Source organism: Cheilinus undulatus, linkage group 21, assembly GCF_018320785.1.
Source record: "Cheilinus undulatus linkage group 21, ASM1832078v1, whole genome shotgun sequence".
Lineage (NCBI taxonomy): Eukaryota > Metazoa > Chordata > Actinopteri > Labriformes > Labridae > Cheilinus > Cheilinus undulatus.
In genome coordinates, this window is record NC_054885.1 from 23,095,859 (window position 1) to 23,109,327 (window position 13,469).

General features: G+C 39.2%; 1 protein-coding gene across 3 annotated transcripts in view; it reads left to right on the plus strand.

Moving 5' to 3' along the window:
- The first annotated feature begins 487 nt into the window (after positions 1–487).
- brsk1b (BR serine/threonine kinase 1b) overlaps positions 488–13,469 on the plus strand; it is a 35,732-nt gene continuing 22,750 nt past the window's right edge. For 2 of the 3 annotated variants that reach the window (XM_041778368.1, XM_041778369.1), the window contains exons 1-8: positions 488–1,516; positions 1,880–1,974; positions 5,258–5,343; positions 5,518–5,658; positions 8,726–8,842; positions 9,119–9,152; positions 9,234–9,302; positions 11,500–11,646. In XM_041778368.1, the coding sequence (XP_041634302.1) occupies positions 1,429–1,516; positions 1,880–1,974; positions 5,258–5,343; positions 5,518–5,658; positions 8,726–8,842; positions 9,119–9,152; positions 9,234–9,302; positions 11,500–11,646 (777 nt within the window). In that variant the 5' untranslated portion in view covers positions 488–1,428. Of the gene's footprint in view, positions 1,517–1,879; positions 1,975–5,257; positions 5,344–5,517; positions 5,659–8,725; positions 8,843–9,118; positions 9,153–9,233; positions 9,303–11,499; positions 11,647–13,469 lie in introns of those variants that run through there. The other variant, XM_041778370.1, reaches the window with a different exon arrangement.

Below are 13,469 nucleotides of genomic sequence, written 5' to 3' on the forward strand. Positions count from 1 at the left end.
GGTTGCAGCCAATCGTATTAGGTGTAACTTTGCTGTAGTAAAACAGGGTGGGGGCGCGAGAGGCAGTGAGAGGAGGGGTGGGTGTGGAGGGAGGGAGGGAGAGGCGGAACCCGGATGCTGATGCTGACCGATGAAGAGAAGGAAGCTCGAGAGAAGCAGCAGGAGGAGGAGTGTGAGAGGTGGGGAAAAAAGAGAAAGGGAAAGGGGGGATATTACGGGCAGCAGCGGAGAGGAGGAGGCCATCCCGGGAATCGTGGTCACTCCTGTGGACGCGAGCAACTTCTGAAAACCTGGAAGATTCTGTTTTTCAAGGCGCTTTGTCATTTCAGCAGGAGGCAACAGCTTAAAGCGCCGGCTGAGGGCGGAGATGCGGTGATATCATGAGCATAGCCGGCGAGGAGAGAGAAAAAGACACAGAGGAAGCGAGAGGGAGGGTGGGAGAGTGAGAGGGAGAGGGGGGGAGGCCAGCTGAGGATGCTTGTTGTTTCTAGAAGGTGGATTAATCACCGGGCCGAGCGTTGATCCACCACCGGCACACTGAGCGCATCTCTCGCCGCTGCAGCTGTCCCGACCGCGGCTGCATCACGCCTGTCTCTCCCGGTGTCTGCCGGAGGCTGTTTCCTCCTTATTTTACATGCTCTCCCCCCTCTTCCTCTATTTCCTGATGCAGGGTCGGGGAGGGGTGAGCCAAAGTGTGCACCGGATATTGGAAAACCCATTCTTCTTGCTGATGCTGTTGGGATAATAGATTATTATCTGGACATCGCCGCATCTGCACAGAAAGACACATCCGGACATAAACGAGGCCTGGCTGCAGAAGAAGCTGCAGCTTGGAGGGGTTTGAAACATTTTTGGACAGTGGCAGTTTAACGAGGAGGGGGTCCCTGTTATCGATCAGTGAATGGATTCAATCAGAGCATTCTGACTTTGGATATTTGAGACTCTGCTCTTAAAGAAATCAATCTGTAGCCTCCCTGTGCAGGTCTGAATCAGATCTTTCTGTCTTGCTCCACTTTTTGCCCAGCTGCATAAGCTCCATAGGATCAATAAGCTTTAAACTACTGTTGGATGGGACACATTATTGTGGATATTACCTCCTTGTCAAACCTCACACCTCCTCTGCTTTCTGGTATTTTCTACAGTCCCTCTGAATGATGCTGCTTTAGTATGACAGACAAACCGAGCCTGGGAGATACTTTATAATCCGGGCCTTATAGTATGGAAACTGGGCCGGTTCTCACTCCCGACCGCATGACAAACAAGTGCATGGGAGTAGCCTGCAGGGCCCGGCTCTAGATCACGACTAGTACCTCTCCTCAGCTCCTCACCGCCCTGTGATGTGTGTTAAAGCGTTATTACACACGGAGCAGGAGCGAACGCTATCTTGATCTGCCTTATATCAGGACTAGAATTACATCTCTGGGAAGGATGAGCAGCAAGGAGCTGACAGTGGGCCAGTCCAGCCAGTATGTGGGGCCTTACCGGCTGGAGAAGACCCTTGGGAAGGGCCAGACAGGTAGGAGCCCGCCCCTAAATCACCTCAGCCTTGTAGCATGCAGAATAGGACGTCTGCAAGGCGCTCCAGCTGATCCCCAAATCAAGTATTCAGAGCTCATGCTTTAGCCTCACTCCCTCTGTAAGTCATCTTATCATCCTGGCATTACTCTGCTGAAACCCTCTTAAAGGATCTCCTCAAAAGCATTACAGAATGTATATTAAAGGTCCCCAAATCCTTCTTTTTGTGAGCTGAGTTGGTCAGTGTTTGTGACATTGTCAGTGAAGCTTTTTGAATTATTTATGACATCCCCCTCCTTCCTGTTTTCACACTGCATGATGATTTCTTATGCTGAAACATTTGCCTCCTTTTTGTGTGTGTCAGGTCTGGTGAAGTTGGGCGTCCACTGTATAACAGGACAGAAGGTGGCCATAAAGATTGTCAACAGAGAGAAACTCTCCGAATCAGTCCTAATGAAGGTAAAGTCCTAACTATTCACCACAGCCATGTATCAGATGTACCACACTTTGACTGTCATTCTGATGGCTACAATGCTCAAATCTTATCCAAAAGATGTCTTCAGAAATAGCAACAGAAATCGAGTCTTTATTTCTGTCAAGAAACCCTCGTCTGTGTGTTGTAACTTGGAGCAGACGAGTGTGTGGGCACTGCTTCTGTGTAGTGAACAATAGAGATGATTTCACTCTGCTAATTAAGTCCTCTGATGAGAGCTCCAGCAGCTGAAACACACTGGACCAAATAGCTTTATCGTGTTTGTGCTTCTAATGTGGCTAATTACCTGCAGCTTTATGCATGTTATGGATTTTAAAATACATCGGATTGTAGAGGGGAACTTTAAGACCCAAGAAATCTGCTACATAAGGGCAGGTAGTCAAAGATAGTCGAGGTTGAACAGCGTTCTTTTTGTATTTTTTCCCTGATTGCTTTCTTTAGCCAGATGACAAGAATAGATGAAGAATAAGTGAAGGAATTAGTGTCTTATGCACAGAAGACTAAAGCTTTCCTTCCTAGTCATCTGTTTTATACGGCACTGTTTTGGAAAGTTGCCCATTACCCTTGTGCTCTGTGTGCTAACTGTCAGGAACAACATTAGTGTGTCATGTCTGTGAGCTGTTGATGTAAAAGCCACCTGAACTGACACATTTCTGAAAGTCAACAAAAATTGAACATTAAGAGCACTTGAGAGGGCTGCTGAATTGGATGCATTACATTTTGAATGTAAGCAGCCCAAAGCAGAGATTGCACTCAGGGCTCTGCAAATAGTCACCGATCAGCAGTATGTGGCCTTTGATTGATATACTTTGACCTCATGGACAGGCCAACTTCCTAGAATTTTTCCAGCTATGTTTCAACTCAAAAGACCTCAAAGCTCTTATATCACAATGAAAACTGAGTGGGCGTATCATTCAATAATCAATCCAGCCGTGTGGACAGCAAGCCGATATTGTGCTTCAGTCCGAGCCATGTGTGAGCCTGTAAAATAGGTCAAACTGGGACAGATGCTGGTGCTGATTTGAGATTGGATAAACTTGCCAAACAAATACTCAACAGCAAATAAAAAGCAATTGTTTTTAAGTGGGGCTTTAGATATTTTAAAGTACGTCTTCATACAACAGTCATTCATGTTGGTCTACAGAAAAACTCTGATGCTCTGCACCTGAGGATGTCCTGGGACAAAATTCACTGTCCTAAGTAGGTGAAAAAGATGTGTTTGTTTAATATGAGAATAGGCTGTAGTTATAAGATGGAATAAAAAGCTAGTGTTATGTGACAAATTTTGTGGGGGTTAAAAAAGGTGTTGATGTTTTTTTTACTTTTACTTTTCCAACTTCCTGGCATTGTTGTGTTGTTCAACAAATTCACACAAGTGTAACCAGATCCTGCACCTTTGACGCAAAATTGAACATTTGGCCAGTCTCTGCAAGTTTTCTGCAAATTTGACCAGCCATGCTGTTCTCTTCAAGGGTGTCTTATGACTTCCCCAAATTCACATCTTCAGTATTTCAGAATATTATTCTCTGAAACTCTAAAACATTGCCAGGGTTTATTTACCTCGTACAAAAACCAGTGTACATTTTTCACCCCTTTACATCACATTTATAAAGTGGGGCTATTATGTGTGTCATATTGTAGCACATCATATCTTAATGTATTGCAGTGTATCACAATGTATAATATTCTATTGCATCGTATTACTATGTATTGTATTTTATCTTGCTGTGTCATATCATATTGTATTGTATCATACCGTTTTGTGATGTATAATGTCGTAATGTATCACATTGCATCCTAATGTATTGTATCATATCATATCCCATCCTAATGTTTCATTATCATATCATAATGTGTGATATGGTATGGTATGGCATCATATCATATCATATTGTATCTTATATCATATCCTATCTTACCAAAACTGGGTTTTCTGGATTATAAAAAAGGCAAATTTAGTCCTTCATGGCTGCATACTCCACAAAAACAAAGTGGCATGGTCCTTGCCAATCACTACAACTCATTGAGACATTACTGGAAAATATTGTTAGCAGGTAATGTGTACCAGCTGGTGGTTTAGTCTCCAGTGTTTCTTGTCTTTTACCTGGCTGCAAAGCAAATTTCCCTCAGTGAGACAGTAAAGGTAAAGCTGAAGGTTCACGTGCAGGCAGAAATCCAACTTTAGCCTATGTGTGAGTGAGGTGATGCCGTCACCTTTTATTTCTGCTATTGACGGATTTCAGAATCTCTGACTCTGACTTTTTATGTGTCTTTGTAGACTAATAGTCATGTTTGAAATAAGTCCAGCAACTCCAGTTTTTTAACTGAAGTTTCTGTGAAGTTGAGGTTTTACTCCACAATAACTAGGAATCGCATTAGCAGGCGAGTCTTATAATTCACGAGACACTGAAACAAACTGTTTGAAAAGGTCTTCACTATATTGGTTGGTTAATATAGCCTTAAAAATCCTTGGCCACTTTGCAGAACTGCAAATCAAGCTGTTAACACAGTATTTTAGAACTGATAGCAACTTAGCATAGTGTCAGCAAACATTTGCCTGACATCAGTGACAGGGAGAAGAACAGGAAAAAAACAAGATTCGTTACAGATACATTTTTATTTTTTACTTGATTAGCTTATTAGTGCTAACTCTTTTGATTAGCTCTGTTTTATTTTTCTAGCAACTTGTGTTGGAAAAAAAGCATTTCCTCTAAAAGCCAGTTTCCTCCTGTATATTCACAAGCTAGCTAACTTGGTCAGCTGTTTGGAACTAGGCTTTTGGGGTTTGAGAAGTTTTTGCAGACTTTTCACAGTAAACAGCTGTGTTCCAGTAGGAACTGCATATTTGATGGTAACTATGTGCTTTTGTCATGATAATATATTTATTTACACCACATTTATTTCCATGTTTGATACACATTTTTAAATATGTTGTGGACTATGACCAGGAGCTAGCCCACTGTTATTTTAAAAACCCACAATAATGCTGATTCAGCTTTCTCCCTGCCTACAACGCTAACTCCTTCTCATATCTTAATTTTTCTGCTTTGAATTAAATACTTAAGAATTCAACATTTTTTCTGTTACCCCCATATCCTACCTAACTCTACCTATATATAAATCTGCCTATACATGCTTCCTCTCTCTTCTACATTCTTCCTCCTTCTGCCATTTCAATCTCCATCATTTCTAACCTCTCTTCTCTCTTCTCCTCTCTTAACCTTTCTCCCTCTCCCTCTATTCATCCAGGTGGAGAGAGAAATAGCTATTCTTAAACTAATAGAGCACCCTCACGTTCTGAAGCTGTATGATGTCTATGAGAATAACAAATACCTGTGAGTATGTCTTTGTCTTCTTCCTCTCTGCTCGCTTTTTAATCTTCCCTTTCTGCCTCTAGATCCCTGCCAGATTAGCAACAACCTTGAATCAAAAAGAGAAAAACTGAAAAAAAACTGACTGATGAGAAAGATACGTTAGGATTTTTTTCCTTCCTCACTATGATCTCTCAGGTACCTGGTGCTGGAGCATGTATCCGGTGGAGAGTTATTTGACTACCTTGTAAAGAAGGGCAGACTGACTCCCAAAGAGGCCAGGAAGTTCTTCAGACAAATCATCTCTGCCCTTGACTTCTGTCACAGTCACTCAATATGGTATGTGAGAGGTTTTTGACTTAATCTGGCATTACTTTTGTTTATTATATGTCCAATAAAACTGATCCTAACTTCAGTATTGCTGGTGCTGAGTCAACAACTTAAACAACCAATTGTGAAAATCCAAAGGCCATTTCATGTTTTAACCACTGACTGTGTAAAACATGGAGGGTCAACACCAGTTGGTCCAAAGAGGTGCTCTGAAGCCCAACAATGGTGTTCACCATATTAGAAATGCTGACCCGACACTACCGTTGATCTAGAAACAGACAAAGAAGTGAAGTTAAGGTGGGCCTTGAGCCACCTGGCAAACAACATGCCTTCCTGTCAGGCAAATCAGCCATGCCTCAAATTACATGTTTCTAAAACAGATAAGTAAAATTTGTACCATATAGGAAATAAGCTCTTAAAGCAGATACTCAACACATGGCTCTTTAGCTTCATGTGGCTCTTTTAAGTCTTGCCTTGAAAAGTAATCCCCCAGAAAACATAAAAAAGGTCAATTTTGATCTCAGAAATAATCCATCGCAAGTCATATCAATCTAATTGTTCCCCACACTCATACAGTAGGCTTTAAATGTCAAATTGAATTGTCAACTATTTATTTTTGCCTGTACATTTCCATCAGTTGTATGCAAGAGAGAACTTGCAAAACAGATATCACTGATCCTTCAGAAAAGGGACAAAACATGTTCCAACTTGATTTGAAGTGGATTTAAGTGTAGGCTGAGGTCTCAACCAGCAGTTGAGCTGTATATAGACTCATATTTCCTATTCTACATTTCTTTTCTTTTTGATTTTTGATTTTTTTTTTTTTTTTTGGATCATGTTTTAATTTTTGTCAACTCCATAATAATTCAAAATAAATGTCAAGTATTCAGTTATCTAATACTGGTATTCAGTAAGGATATTTAGTATTATAATGCGTTATTATTTTTAACGATTTACTTTTAAGGCTTTTCATGCCTCTATTAACAGAGAAGGACAGAATCAGACACAGGCTGGATTCGAACCCGAGCCGACTGCGTACATAGGCCGCACCTTAAACCACTACGCCACCTGCACCCCTATAAAGCATTATTTCAGCTTTTTTTCTCATCATCTCATCATCATCTCAGAATTTTATGATTTTATAACTTGATCTTTAATGTTATCAATATTAAACAAATCTTTTTAAATTAATTAGTCTTTATTGTGTATAGATTAGCTGGTATTTTAACAAATAAGTGGAATAAAATAAACAGAGGATAATGTGTTTTTTGTGAAATAGAATTAAAAAAAACATCATCTGACAGAGTTGACAATGGGGATACAAAGTGATGGCTTAAACTAGCTTTTTAACCCAAATAATCTTCTACTATAATGTCTGTGTGTCTGTGTCAATTTGCACGCCACACCGCTACTCCAACAGTCCTTGGTACCCATCAGAAGACTTCTTGGGTGTACTGGTTTGAAACTGGTGGCATAAACCAATCATAAATTTGTACAGATTTGCATGAAAAAAATGTTGCTCATTTCGCTTCAGTTTGCCCCATACATATGACACTCACTCCTCCATAATGCTGCAGAGGAGAAGGCATATACTCTCAAACATACTTGTTTAAAAGATGGAAACTATGATGGGCTTATGAGTCTGCCTATATTGAAGAAAAAAATGAAAAAGAAAGGTGAAACCAAGCCTGCTGCATGATCTGTTTAATATGTGTATGTATGTTTTTAGTAATGATCGGATTCACATGCCCAGGTTTGGATTGTGGCTCTTGAAAAGTTTTCTTTTTTCAACAATTTGGCTCTTTTGTTGACCAGGGTTGAGTAACACTGCTCTAAAGATAAACCATGTACTCACGTTTAATGTCGCTGTAAAAAATCAGCTTTTTAAAATGGATTCTAATGGAGATTCTTTGTCTTATGGAAATTGTCTCAAGTGGGCGTTTGAGGAACTACAGTTTTTTTGCACTTCTGCATCATTTTTTTTTTCAACACTGGAATGTTTCTACTCTACTTGAGTCTACTTGATTACTTTAAAACAAGTACCAAGTCATCACTTATCCACTTAACGTAGTTTAAAAAAAAACCATTTACATCATTTCAAGCTGACACAGACAGGTTAAACAAAGACAATTACTAGCCAGACAGAGGAATTGGTTGTAATTACTGCCTCAAGTTTGCCCTCATGGCTTTTTGCCAAAGAGTTTCCACCCATGGCTGCAAGACCAGTTGATGTCTAAATCCAAGTAGAATGTGTTGGGTTCACAACATAAGGCAGGTCAAATGCTGACATATAACTTTGATTGGTCAGTTGCATTTCCTAGCCTGTTGCAGCATAGTACTGCATCTCAGTGCACTAAAATAGGACCAGGGGTTACTATTTTGGGGAAAAAGACTCTAAACCCAAACTTTAACCCACCCCTGGCCCTGACCAGGTATTATATTTCCAAGTCACCTGGATCTAACTTTAAGCTGCTAACGATTAGATTTGATATACCATTGTATTGACATTTTCCAGATGACTTTAACATTCCTGGTAGGTTCTAGCAAGCCTTATTTGAATTACCAGTACAGACTGGTGTTTCTTCCGTGGTGAAAAACATCATATTTAGTTCATACCTACACAATTCTGCTGCTTTCTAGTGATCATGCAAATTCATTGGGAATAGAATCACATCGTCCATATATATTTATATATCTCTTACACAGGTTTGTAATAGTACCAACAGAAATGTTTAAAGCTGATTAAATACTAAATACACTTTGTCTATGATTAAGTGTCTTACAAAAATAGTAATAACCTCCTTTAAAAATGCAGTCATCATTGGGCTAGTTTAGTCCCTGAAAGGTAACACTTGTCCCATTAGAGATCTTGAATTCTGCAGCATTTCATTAGTTCACTGTTGAGACAAAGACACACAGGACTGCCATCTGTTGCATGTGTTCTCTTTTTGTCTAAATGTTTACATGTCATGTGGAAGTAAACCAATCATACGAATAGGTTAGTTAGACTTCTGTTGCTGAGTATGGTCTGGAAAAAAGACTTTCATTGAGCGTGTGTTTGTGTCTGTGTGTCCAGTCACAGAGATCTGAAGCCAGAGAATCTTCTCCTGGATGAGAAGAACAACATCAGGATAGCAGATTTCGGCATGGCCTCACTACAAGTTGGTGACAGCTTATTGGAAACCAGTTGTGGGTCAGTACTCACTTTTATATAAATCCCATCAACCTATTTTCCATATTGTATGGCCAACAAATATTGATTAGTTACTACTGGAGTGTCAGAAGTATTCATAGAATGTATTTAAAAAAATAGCTGTATAGAACATGAACTTTTTTATGTATCAGATAAATTATTTGGTGTTGGATTATAGCTTTTGCTGGGATCCAGGTATATAGTTTATATAAAAACATGAGAACTGTCAGTGTTTGTCTCTCCATAATTCAATAATGACTTTCTCTTTATTTATAGATCCCCACATTATGCCTGCCCAGAGGTCATACGAGTAAGTTTTACCCTCTTATCAGTGTGTTTGTGTGTGAGTAAGAGTTTTCTAACAAGTTCCTGTCCTTGGCTGTGTTTTCAGGGGGAGAAGTATGATGGTCGCCGGGCAGATGTTTGGAGTTGTGGAGTGATCCTATTTGCTCTTCTTGTGGTAAGTTAATCCAACTTTTTCTCCTTCTGGTTTCAAATTTGCAAATTTGCAGTTACTTTCTTATGTAACCATTCGCGATTTCAAACTAATGCATGCTGTTACTTTAAACAACAACCTAGCTATCGTGTTAAAGTATTTGATCACTAGAGGCAGCATGGAGCAATGTTTATTAGTTGAACCTCATTTCATTTATATCTACTTCCCTCTGATAGCAATTTGGTCTCTCTACACAAGCACTAGGATGTTATCATGCATCACACTTTATACTGACATTTGTTAGCTAGCTTGGAAAGGTAGCAATAAACCAGCAAACCGTCAGGATGAATAGAAGCAGACAGGGAAGGAAAAAAAACACACTTTTGAAACTTTTATTTTCCATACAATGCATGTTTGTGGGAAATATCACAAAAGACAAAGGTGTAGTTATTATCAAGAGAGTAGCAAAATGAGCTTAAAGGATAAGCTTGCAATTAGCTGACAAATCCACCCTCCTGTGGTTCTAAAATCATGTATCAACTGTTACATCTCCCTTTTTAAAAACATGAAAGTGGAGCATAACCCTAAATCTTACATTGTTGTACAGTTAAAACAACTAAGATTTGACCCGCAAATGTTTTTCTGAGATTTCTGTTTTCAATTTCACATTTATTATAATTACTGCTGGTTTGTTAGTTTATTTTTATTTTACAAAAATGCTTTGTTTTATTTAAGTTTGTTTAAGTTTTAGTGTTGGTTTTATTTTTCAAGTTTTATGGGATACTTGTTAGGCATGGGACCCAAAAGGACCAGAAAAACCATCATCAATCTTAAAAAATTATATTCACTCTTCGCTCTTCATTTATTTATCCAGATTTGATGTTTGAATACAATTCAAGACCTAAAATCAACATTTATTAAAGTCTTCTTCAATTAAATCAGGTCATTTTTCACTCCCAGGCTCGGGTGTCAACGTCAGTCTGTATGCTGCTGTCAAAGACTAAAGCTAAGGAGATTTAGTCTCTAAGAGACAATATTATGTAGTTAGTTTTGTAAGTACACTATACCAGTTTGTTTTTTTGCAAGGCCTTGTTTTTTAAAAATTAAAATGTTAACTAAGATGATTTTTAGATCTTAGTTTTGGGTATTTAGATAGTTTTGGTTAACTAGAATAATCTTGCTATTTACACTGATTTTTCCTGTCTTTGAAAGCTATCAGCTTCATGCTGTGTATTTGTTAATTGTGAGGTAAATTTCCCAAATCTATCAGCCACAGTGGACTATAGGTCATTAAAAGTATCATAACGGAGAGATTTGTGCCAGAAAACAGTAAGTGTAATCCCTAACTCCTGTTTCTCTGTTCAGGCACAGAGCCGGGCAGCTGCGCTCGTATTTCCCATGAGTGGTTGTGATTTCCATGATTTTGAAGCTTAATGTTATAAACTTAGAGATTCTTTTATAACTGTAATTTGGCCTTGTGGTTCATAACACAGTGGCCTGTTTTTAATCACTTTACAGGGACTTTAAGGGAAGCAGTGTTGCTACTTTTGAACAGAGTCTGGAAAGCTGTTTTCTTGCCTTCCCTTTCTGTGCTATGCTTAGCTAAGCAAACCAGCTGCTTATGGTATGAAAATAGGGAGTTGTATTACTCAAAATGTTGAACTAATCTGGCTGTGTCTGAAACCACTCACTCATTTCCTACTCCCTATCCACTATATGGTGAGCAGCATATAGTGGACTTTATAGTGGACTCAACTGAAATGATTATGGAGACTACTCTGGCTGTGAGCGATGACATCGTCGCTCATAGAATTTCCCTGAAAACTGATACTAAATGTGATTTATTCCCCCCCCCCAAAAAATAAAATACTGATAGATAAAAAAGGCTTTTGTCTTTAGTGGCAAATATTGTACATTTTTGTGTGTAATGTAACTTATTTTTGCATAAAGATAATGGTCTCATGTCTTGTAATCCTCAGAGTTACTCCGTTTTAAATCCTCAACATCTTCTTACAGATTTGGCTAAAACCAACAAACTAAAAAGTATTAAAGTTTTTATATGTGCGTCTGTGCTCCTCTCATTCATCTGTCATTTTGAGAGCAGCAGCCGCGATGCATGATGGGAAATATTGCTGGGATAGTGAGCATCGGGGCACTATATAGTGAGTAGGGAGTGATTTTGGACACGGCATAATCTTTATCTTCTCTCATCAATTCCCAGGGTGCCTTGCCATTCGACCATGATAACTTGCGGCAGCTTCTAGAGAAAGTGAAGAGTGGGGTATTTCACATGCCCCACTTTATACCTCCTGACTGTCAGTCCTTGCTCAAAGGAATGATCGAAGTCAATGCAGACAAGAGACTCACGGTAAGAAGGGGGCTGACCTCATTTTACTTTCACAAGAAGTGAAAAATAGTTAGAACTGGAAAATCACCAGCTAACCACTGCCTCTCTGAATAAGTGTTTTCCTCCATCTTAGATCTGTAAAAGCACATGTAATACAAGTTTATACAGCTGCAGTGGTACAAATACTTTGCATTGCACTGATTACAAGTGGCATTTAGTTTTTGATCACACAGGACATTTGCAAAAATCTATCCAAATTAATGTCCATCAGAAAACTTTCATGTAGAAGGCAATAATCCTTTCCCTTCTTCGTCACCCACTGGGAGCAGAGGAAAAGAGGTGTAACATTATATGACTTCTGAATAAATGCTGGAGGCAACAATTTATGCTTCTGCACCCTTGGATGGAGATGTACCAGTGTATATCATAGCTGCTTTGATCATTGAGAACATTTAACATTGTGCTCTTTATAGCTCCTATGCACACTTTTTTTAACAGCTGGACAGTTCAGGCACAGTGTTTTCATTGTTAGACACTTTACAAAATAAGCAGGAAGTCTCTCTGAGCTTTTTAGCTTGAATACTGACAGTACTGGAAGCATCACAGCCTATGATGCCTGTCTATGACTCATAAGATAGGAACAGTCTTGACAACAACACCTTGATGGATTGGTAAAAATAAAAGCAAATCATGTCAGCTTTTGGTTTTATTCTTAAAATAAATGGAAAACATGAAAGTCAGTGATCAGTTTTCACAGTGCATGAAGCAAAAAGCAGGCATTTAGAGAGGAAAGAAATGAAAAGGTACAGCCCAAGGCTTTGCCTAGAGATATGACGGAAACTGACCTAGAGAGCAGAGAGGAACAAAATAATGAAAGTGAAAAGAGCAGATGTGAAAAGGGAATCGAATGTACTGCCTGAATGGTCAAAGGGTTTTAGAAGATGGGCGTGAATGTCAAGAAGAGGAATATCTCAGTGATGATGCTTTAAGGCCAGTAGCATTATTTTTCGATTTCACTTTCAAGCCCTAGACAGGTCTGAACACACAACTCTATGGCAGCATCGGGCCTGATTTAGAACAAAAGACTGCACTACTCACAAACTGCTGATGAAACACAAATATCAGTACAATGATTGCTGTATTTAATCAGAGCCTAGTCATATTTTCTCTTAACCGTTAATATCTTTTTAATCATAATAATACAACTGAATGTGTATAAACATGGACAGCTCATCTCAGTTTCCTTATATGTTATCCAAAACGGAAGCCAAAATCCCCCTGACAGGTGCTCTAGTGACATCTTTTGAAGCACAGACAGGATCTGCCAGGTGGAGCATGGCATTCAGCCCTGTTCTCTAACCAAACACTCATTTAATTTACCAATGAAAGATCTGTCAGGGCAGTACAGTCTACAGCAGAACTGATTCTTGTGTCTGCTGAAAGCACACACTCACCATCATTAAAAGATCACTCATGTTTCCTCTTGGTGTTGCTTCTGCTCCCTGACAACCAGGTAAACAATGCCACGAGTTGCTGCAGAGCTTTTAATCATGCCGTTACGTGCGTTTAACTAAACTTCTCTGAATAGTGAACACTTGGACATACATCTGCTTAATATGCACTAACTATAAGATGGACGCCATGTTTGAGAAAAGCTTATCTGACATGTGTTTTAAAGTTTGATGCATGTGTCATTCCTTACTGCACCCAGTCAGCAGGGGTGCTCCAAATATTTAAGCTTTACTTTCTGGGGCAGTTGTGCCATCCATCTTTTATACAAGTTTGAGTTAAGACATGTTTAGAAAACACTTTTAAGTTTACTGCATTTCCTTAAAGGAAGGATC